This window comes from Gastrolobium bilobum, unplaced genomic scaffold (assembly GCF_033153095.1).
Source record: "Gastrolobium bilobum isolate Gb01-03AN ecotype WA unplaced genomic scaffold, APGP_CSIRO_Gbil_v1 utg1863, whole genome shotgun sequence".
Classification (NCBI taxonomy): Eukaryota; Viridiplantae; Streptophyta; class Magnoliopsida; order Fabales; family Fabaceae; genus Gastrolobium; species Gastrolobium bilobum.
The window spans coordinates 572147-581249 of record NW_026898976.1 but is presented as its reverse complement, the minus strand read 5'-3'; the positions used below and the strand labels follow the sequence as shown (position 1 = coordinate 581249).

The 9103-nt window shown below is 34.3% G+C and overlaps 1 protein-coding gene across 1 annotated transcript; it reads right to left on the bottom strand.

The window, feature by feature from the left end:
* Positions 1-507: 507 nt before the first annotated feature.
* Positions 508-7901, bottom strand: LOC133286006 (signal peptide peptidase-like). Its single transcript, XM_061483338.1, has 12 exons — positions 7806-7901; positions 7602-7716; positions 7080-7195; positions 6833-6984; positions 6645-6730; positions 5358-5485; positions 4235-4285; positions 3708-3794; positions 3497-3566; positions 2011-2147; positions 1750-1827; positions 508-917 (listed from the first exon to the last, which is right to left on the bottom strand). Exons 2-12 carry the CDS (start codon positions 7639-7641, stop codon positions 837-839), a joined length of 1026 nt encoding a protein of 341 aa, XP_061339322.1. The 5' UTR covers positions 7642-7716; positions 7806-7901; the 3' UTR covers positions 508-836.
* Between the last annotated feature and the right edge of the window lie 1202 nt (positions 7902-9103).

The following is a 9103-nucleotide window of genomic DNA, read 5'->3' as shown; positions in this document are numbered from 1 at the left end:
AAGCATATTTAGTAAATTTTGTCAGACTAATGCAATCAAACACAAAAAAAAATGACAGGACCAATCGAGTCAGATATTATTATAGGATTACTAATCCATGTTGGATTCTGTAGGTAGGGTGATGGCATCCAGACCCGTGATGGACATTGAAAGCATTCTGAAAGTGCCAGTCCCATCAAATACATTGACGAAACCAAACCAATTAAACAAAAGAAATCACGTCAAAGTGTTTGACGGTATCCATCTTTTACATACATGCTGCTATATCAATTTGGAGGATTCAATTAGAATTATATTTTGATTTTTTATACTTTTGGACTTTTGGTAGGAATAATTTTTTAAAGTTACTATGTAATTATTTTAGGTAACTATAATAGAATTAAAGTCCCACTAGAGTACTGTAAGCATTAATCAAGTTTTATTATGCTAATAAAATAACTTGAAAAATAAACATCAGTTGGTCCTTCACCAGAATAAACAAGCACTGACCAGTTATATGCTAGTACAGAAAACCAAACCAAAAAATCCTTCTCTGCAAATATATCAACATTATACAAGTATAACCAGTAACACTGCACGGAAACAAATGTGTGTTTGTGAGAGACAGAGAGAGAGAGAAAGAAAATCCTCGGAAAGTTTGCTATGGAAACCGAGATTGGGCAGTGAAGTAAAAGCAAAATGCTAATCTGAAAAACAAGACTAATATTTTTTTTTTAATCACAATCTGTTACAGAAGTGTGCTTCTCAATAAGTTAGCTTTAAAAGTAATGGTGATCACAGAAAATAACAGTATTTCTTCCGTGATTCAGAACTATTGGAATTGGGTACATTTCAGTTTATTCAACCTTTTTGCTAGATTTGGCATTAATATCTTCTTGAGATGAACTGGCAGTTTTTGACTCATCAAACTCCAACAACTGCGTTGATAGAAAGTAAAAGGTTGTTAGAATTTATATACGCCACATCTAGCAAGCATACATGGGAGGCATAAATCCTGACCATCTTCAAGTCTTAGGATGTAACCTTATTAAATTGAGACAATCATGTCTCCAATAACGTCCAATATATTTAGTCATATTCCATTGCAAGAAAATTTTTGGTATGGAATAACAGACCTTTTAGAACTCGTCACAACAAGCAAAGTTGCTTTAAGAAGGTAGTTAACAGAAGCCCATCTTCTACATCTATATATCTTCTATTTCCTTAAGTACATGTTAAACTGCTAGACCCTTCATAAGCTAATTTGAAAACATGGATACATATAATATAAATATGTGTAAATTAGTTTAGCTACTTCAGAACTTAGCGCACCTTTAAATATAAAAAACAGTGGTTCTGCAGTCTAGTTAAAGGTAAATTTAGTAAATATACACTGTTGTTTGTTATTGGCACCAACGATCATGTCAATTACTGTTCTATAGGATATAATTTTGGTCCATAATCAATGACTCAAGTCTCAATGCATTACACTATTAGTGAACTATTTCATGGCTCCTATTTTAAATGTCCAAAGCTTTTACTGCAATATTATAATAATGTGGACTTTATTATTTATTGATGGGGCAGAGAGTTTTGCACTGAAGATAAATCAAGTTTACACTCGTCTCATGTTGCATAGTATATAATACAAAACATAACACATTATCCTCCAGTAAAACTAAGGATTGAAAGCAAACTAGACGCATAAAAAAGGATGAATTGCATTGATAAGAGAAAATAGAATTGGAAAAATTAAGCAATGAAACAAACCTGTTTGACATCACCATTCCATATGCAATGAGCAGCCAAAAATCCAATTACAGCAGGTACAATATACAAAAGAGCAGGCTGGCAACAGGGATAACAATAAAAAAGGAAAAAAGTTATAAAAGAGAAGGTTGATATCCAAAAACCCATCCAGCCATGTATTAGAAGTAAATTTGGTATTAATGGCAAGAATCCCCACATCATCCCCCAAAACATATCAAGATAACAAAAAAGAATAATAAAATGAAACCACAGATCAGTCACCTGTGCAGCCTGAAACCAGTTCATCACAATAATTGTAAGGACCAAGCCAGCAGTGTATCCTAAAAATGCACTGTTGAAATACTTGGACTGTTTTCCTCTAGACACATCAAACCGCAAAGCCAATGCTACAAAAATACCTGAAGGGAAAAAATATGTAGTCAAAATACATAGAAGTAACAACAAAGTTATTGTGGAGAAAATATTTTACTCATATATGCAAGGATCTCATACATCAATAGACCACTGGCATAAACATTTCAAATTTTTTAAAGAACACTAGTCTGTCCTGATACAGATTGACATTCAACACATCAAAATCATCAAGGATCCTCATAAAGCTAGGAAGAATAATTATTCGCCAATCTTATTTGAAGCTACAAACTAATAATTAATAAACTTGCCAGCAAAAGCATGAAATTGCATATATTTTCGACTGACTGACAACTTAAAATTAGCATTTAGATTTATAAATGCAAAAAAATATCCAAAACCCTCTTCAAAATGCAGTCTCTGCTGCGACATGTTACAATTTGATCAGTCGAGCAAAACTCAACAAAGCAGTTATTCCTAACGTTAAAAATAAGGGTAAGAACAATGCCTCTTGAATAAAACTAGGAAAGACCAGTGAATCTCTAGATAATGGGGAAGCGAGATTGTATCACCACATGAGTTAACTTTCAAATTTAGCTTAAAGAGTCTGTTACTTGAGGAGTAATGAGAGGCATTGAAGCAGATTGGTAGAAGAGGGAATGAGTCTTCTTGTTTGGTAGTTTAAAAATTTATAGAGGGGAAGAGAATTTGAGAAAAGAGAAGTGGGGGGGGATTCCCCCTCAAACTCTCACTTTTTGTTCCCCTTCAAGATTGCGGGTTATAAGGCTTATAGTGAAACTTTACCCATGCCTTCCTCTTTCTTCCCTCATTTAATCATCAAAACAGGGGGAACAAGGGATCCCATCTCTTTTCCATTCCATCCCTTCCCCTAGCATTTTCCTTCAGTATTGCAGCCTCTACAGGAAAGGGGCGAACCGGAGTAGTGGTAAAACTGTTCCTTCATGACTGAAAGGTCATGAGTTCGAATCCAGGAAACAACCTCTTTGCAATTATGCAAGGGTAAAGCTGCGTACAAAGATTTCCTCCACCCCACACTCGCTAGTCGGGTATAACGGGGAGTGATTTTTTTTTATTGCAGTCCCTACAGGGCTAGTCAAAGCAAGCTTTTCCACACCCTACACCAGGCCTAGCAAATTCATGTGGATTATACATTCCACAAACTTGAACTCACGACACGACAGGAGGGTGAAATGCAAACTCTCTTTCCATGAGTCAAAATCATTTAGTCCCTTTCCATTCCATCCCATTCTCTCAAAAACTACCAAACACGGCTTAACAAATTCGATACCGGATATATAATAAGAACTAGACTGTAGTAATATAGGTCAATTTCACAAAAGAAGTACATCAATACATCAACAAAGAGTCATCCTACCAGGGATAACAATATCACCAAGCCCAAGCATTGAAAATGGCCTTGCAGAATTTGATGTGGGGAACAAAAGCTGCAAAACAATTCAAATGACAATATTAGGAAGAAATTGATTATATTTTTTATCTGATAATTATCACAGCATGTACCCAATCCAAATTCAAATGAAGATGAAAAAATAGAAATTTCCATTTCATTTAGCTAAGATTTTAACCTTTATTGGAGCATCAAATGATTTTGCAACGCTAACCATCACAGGAGTGAAAAAAACCCAGAAAATGTCATACACAAATAGACCAGCCTGCAAAATACATCAATGGAAAAGACTCAAAAACCATATTGAAAATAGAAAAATTCAACAAAAGATACAATGAAAAACATATACTTTATCTTTTGGAAACTAAGACATAATTATATCTGCATGGAGTAAAACATATTTTGCAATCAGAGGCATTTTTATGAGCTTACACTTGATTTAAAAGGTCAAAAGGAATTGGAGAAACTAAAAGAGAGAGCAAGTAAATCAAGCTCAAGACCTTTTGTATTTTATTAAAAACCGAAAAAGGGAAATATTTGTCTAAATTTTCTTAAATAAACGAGACAAAGAGGAGTGCCCTAGTTTATCAGCAGCCAAAGGACATTTGGTCTAGAAAACAAGATGTTTTAAATCTTGGAATTAAATGTATTTTTAAAAAAGAAGCTTTGAGCACCACTAATTAAAACTATAGAAAAAATACCTACCAAGAGAATAGCACCAGTCTTGAAAGATCCAAGAGAGAGCATTTCAATTCCCTGTAAATGTTAAAGATGGAGTCATTGTTGTCAATTACTGTTTATTAGTTAAAACTGACTTACAATCTTATAAAAATGGGATTATATTTTCTTATACAACAGGAGATAAAATTTCTCATGTTGCACTCACAAACTTATGTGGGTCCCACTGTACAGGAAAAGAGAAAAAAAAAATTGAAGTGGGCTCCACACCTTTTTGAATGTGTAGGAAAAATTTGTTATCTCCTATATCACATGAGGTTAATATTTCCCTATAAAAATATATTCATGGCATAAATGATAGAATGGTTTGATTTATTTCTTCAAACCCATTTTGTAAGGAACAAGCTTAATTCTAAAAAGGTATTGCTTCAAATCAGGAAAGTGGATACAAAAAAAATTAATGTAAAAAATATAATTAATTAATTGGTTCAATTATATTTATCAAGAGTATTATAATAAAAAATGGTTGATAGGCAAGTAAATATAATTGGTTCAATACCCTTAAAATAATTGACAGACACATAAAGATATACAGTCTTTATAATTGGCATAATTAGATACCAGGAAAGTACATTGGTATTTATACTACCAAAAATCACCATTGAACTTCAAATAATGCAATCAATTTTTTATTGTCAATTAGATATTATTGAGATATATAAACCCATTTATGTAGCCTCACCCACTAGCTTAAGCTTTTGGGTTGAATTGGTTCTTTACATGGTATCAGAGCCTCGTGTCCCGGGTTCGATCTTGGCCGCCCCCCACTTTCTTTCAAGTGGAGTTTCTTTGTTTGCACAGGTATGTGGACCTGTGCATTGTCCACCCTTCAAGCCCAGTGGGCTCTCGTGTGAGGGGGCGTGTTGAGATATATAAAACCATTAATGTAGCCTCACCCACTAGCTTAAGCTTTTGGGTTGAATTGGTTCTTTACAGGTACCATAATTCCATAAATATAATTGGTTTTGGTTGTTAAGGTACAATAGGCTGTGTACCAATTTTTTATAGTCAATTGGATGTTACCTAATGGTTATGTACCTATCAGTTCATATATATATATATACACACACACACAGGTAAAGTGTCAAACCTGAATACAGAAAGCAAGACCCAATATATTATTTGCCAGCCAATGCTTCTGCAAAGCATACCAGGCACAAAAAAAAGTCCCAGGGATTGCAGCAACGATCTGTGACCTTGTGAATTCAATCTCCAAAGCTGTGAAAGAAAGGTGTAAGGAAAAATATCATTTTGCATGATAGAAGCCGGTTAATCTCAACTAGATCAAGTGCAAACAGCCTAAAGTACCAAAACAACACATACACCTTAATACAAGAGGATAATCATATCAGGATAATAAATAAAGTATTTCAAAAATCAACAACATAGATAGTGAAGCTTAACAATAAGCCAAAGGCATTGATGATCATACTTCTCCTACAGAATTGAAAAAGTGAATTTAAACCATAGAATTAGAAGCTGTAGCTAGAACCACCAACCAGTCAAACATTTTTAAGATGATCAGAAAAAGACTCCCCTTTCAAATATTATGACACAAGCGGGATCCATGAGGTATGAATGCATTTAGCATTATTGAGTGTTTAAATTGGTTAAATTTTTTATCCTTTCTCTAGAAAATAGTTCAAAATCCATTTAACAATGCAAGTAGAACCTACAAGATATTAAAGTTGTGCAAGTTGCATTAAAAAGTAAAGGAAATTACTGAATTCCACAAATTGTCCGAGTGAAATGACACATGCATTCAAGAAAGAAACTATACCATTTGCATTTTATGAATAATCATTCAACCTGCCATGTATCTGATGCAGGAAGAGTATAAAAACCAACATAACATGTCACTTGTGCTTTTCATGAAATAAAGTTTCATAAAAAAATAGCACTGTTGAAAAGTAAAAGCATCAAATCATGCAGTTCCCATGAGCCAAAAGTGTCATGCTCACTAAGGGCAGAATTGAGTTCAAATTCATAAAAATGCAAGAAAAGTTCAGAACATGAAACTACTACTGAAATACACTTAAGGACATAGGTAGCTAGGTACAGCCTATGAAGCACAGATGCACCATGGGAAATGGGATGTCTTGATACATATACACCATGACCAACTGTTAGATATTAATATCACTAAATGGAGGGCTAAAACTTACATTTGGTAAAGAACTCTCAAACATTTTGACATTCATTTGGTAATCGCAAAACCAGTGGCAGTTAACAGAAGTAATAATAACCAAAGACAGTCATCATTGACTAGTTAAATGAAAAGTCGAAGCATATAACTTCTAAGTTTTGATACCACAGTTCAAAGAAAGATTATTGTCAGCAATAGTAAGGAAAAATAAGGAGGCCGAGTGTCACATACAACGCAAATATGGAAAACGCCAGATTATGACGTCCTCATTCCAATGCTTTGGCAGAAAACGTTTAATAGATGGTAATAAAGTTGCCCTGTAGACAGTGGAAGAAAAAGTGTGATAAAATAGCAAATATCTCAAAAAAGATTGTATTGAATACATAGCAAGTACATTGGACACAAAGAAAAGAGCATACGAAAGTGCAACAATCCCGAGTACAAAGAAGTAGCCTGTCAATACAGTGTTCACCAAGTCCTTAGAAAGAAACTTGAAGAGTAAGAAAAGTGATAATAACATTGCACTCCCAACAAAGGGAAAACGCATGGCATGTTCATTGGACATTGTCTCCTGCATTATTATATGCAACATGTATCAGAAAAATCAGATCTCAAGCCATGAAAAGTTCGATATAAAGGAAGAGAATGAGCAGAGTTACTACTTACAGTAGGTGGGGTTGGTTTGACGGAACGGTAACAGCCCACAAATACTGTGAGGCAAGCAGTCAAAATAACATTTAAATTTGGATCTACTTTCACAACAAGCGGTGCTAAGGTTAAACCTGCCATGACAAATAAAATGCCGTCGTTCATATTGAGTGATCAAGGAACAGATATGGACCCACTTTCCCTCTCACTCATACACTATTAGATCCATGGAAACTCCAAAACACACTACGGTGCAAGATTTGAGAACCAAATTTAAAAAACATTGTATCATTCTCTGTTTGAGCATGCAGTTTAACACATTACTATTCCAGGCCCTTAATTTAAATCTGTAAAATGAGAGAATATAGTGCTCGAAGGCTCAGTATGAATCCCATAGTAAGTTTCAATGTCCGCAGAAGTTTACTTGTAATTGGGCATTAAAAAAAAAAAAAAAAAAAAAACCTAAACTTGAGAAACGATGGCTAAATGAGAGTATCAACTGAAGCAAGAAAGCTTGATGAAATTAACCAAGAAGCAAACCTGCTAAAGCCAAATTCGCAATTCGCTCCGTGTTCTTCATTTTCCTTAAACTCTTTCTGATGTGTGTCAAAAATTATGGATCTACTGAACTCAAACGTTGCAAGAATTGCCTCCACTGCGATCCAGAAACGGCAAGAATTTCAGAAATCAAAAACGCATAATTGATCAAATTCGAAATGATTTTCTTAAGGGAAAGAAAGAAACCTCCAATGGTAAAAGAAAATTGCAGGAACGGTTGGCCACAACACAATCCGAGAAGCAGATGAGAGAGGCCGAGGCAGAAAGAAAGAAAGAAAGAATTTGGTTTGGTAAAAAAAAAATTAAAAGGGTTAGGGTTTAAAGTTTTAACTTTTAACCGGAACAGTGAAAGAGAGAGGGTTAAAGAAAGGCGTTAATAAGAGGGAACAGTTGTGTTACTCTGCCAATGAGAGGAGAGAGTAGACCGGTCTTTGCCAACGTGGCAAGCTGTGAATTGCCACTGCCATGTCACGATTCAATTCGGTTTTGTAAGAATTGAATCAAATCAATTCAGTTTCGGTTAAACTGCAGCTTTGCCTCCGGTTAACGAACCAAATTTGCCACGTCGGATATGATAAATTTTGACCACGTTAAATGCTATCGCAGAAGTGACCGCCGCTGAGAAAGGGAGCATATAGATAGATATTCTAGATAAAAATAATATTTTATTTTATAAAATGTTTATATATATATATTTGGTAAAAAATTTATATCATTTTAAGATGTATACTTTCTGATTTTTATCTTCTCTCCTTTGTAATATTAGCTCTTTCTATCTTTCTCAAATCTTATGAAGGAGAGAATATAAAAAATGATTAAATATGCATTAAAATATAGTTATTTTATCTAAAATAACACAGAGTTGTGTCCTGATAAATACATTTTTCTTATTTTATTTACTTAAAAAAGAGAACCCTTGTGTTAAAAACCTTTAGAAGGAGAGTTGACTTAGTTTAATCAGTAATTAATAAAGTGTAAAAAAACATAAAAAAGGAGTTATCTCACATAAATTAACTAGGGAAAAATTCATAAATCACCTGGTAGTGTTTGGTTGAGGGTTTTTTCAAATTATTCTATGCAAATGAAGTTGGCAATCTGCTTTGCACTTGTTTAGTACACAGAGAAATGATTGATTCCCCATGCAACCATGATGCATAACATTTTCAATTTTGTGAAAGAATACTAGACTTTGGCACTCTGTTTAGAAAGCATTGTGAGAGGTGGTTTTATATAGATAGCTGGGTAAACCACGTGGCTCCACAACAAATCAGACCATTATACCGCTCTGATAACTTGTACGAGAGATGCTATGATATTATCGTGCTTCAGATTCGATTGTGCAGTTGGAGCTTATGCAAATGGCTGAGGGGATAAAAGGTTGGGCTTTATGCAAATGGATCCTACTCAAAATATATTAATCAAATCATACACATTATAATATCTACTTCTAAAGCCTCCTTTGAGAGCTGTGCTCTCTGCCCCCT

What these genes read in the sequence shown, in the direction of transcription:
- LOC133286006 (XM_061483338.1), bottom strand. Translation starts at nt 7,641, where the DNA reads ATGAAGAACACGGAGCGAATTGCGAATTTGGCTTTAGCAG. An exon ending in TGCGAATTTGGCTTTAGCAG is followed by an intron (nt 7,196 to 7,601) that starts GTTTGCTTCTTG and finishes TTGTCATGGCAG; the next exon opens with GTTTAACCTTAGCACCGCTT. An exon ending in AGACTGGTGCTATTCTCTTG is followed by an intron (nt 3,795 to 4,234) that starts GTAGGTATTTTT and finishes TGTATTTTGCAG; the next exon opens with GCTGGTCTATTTGTGTATGA.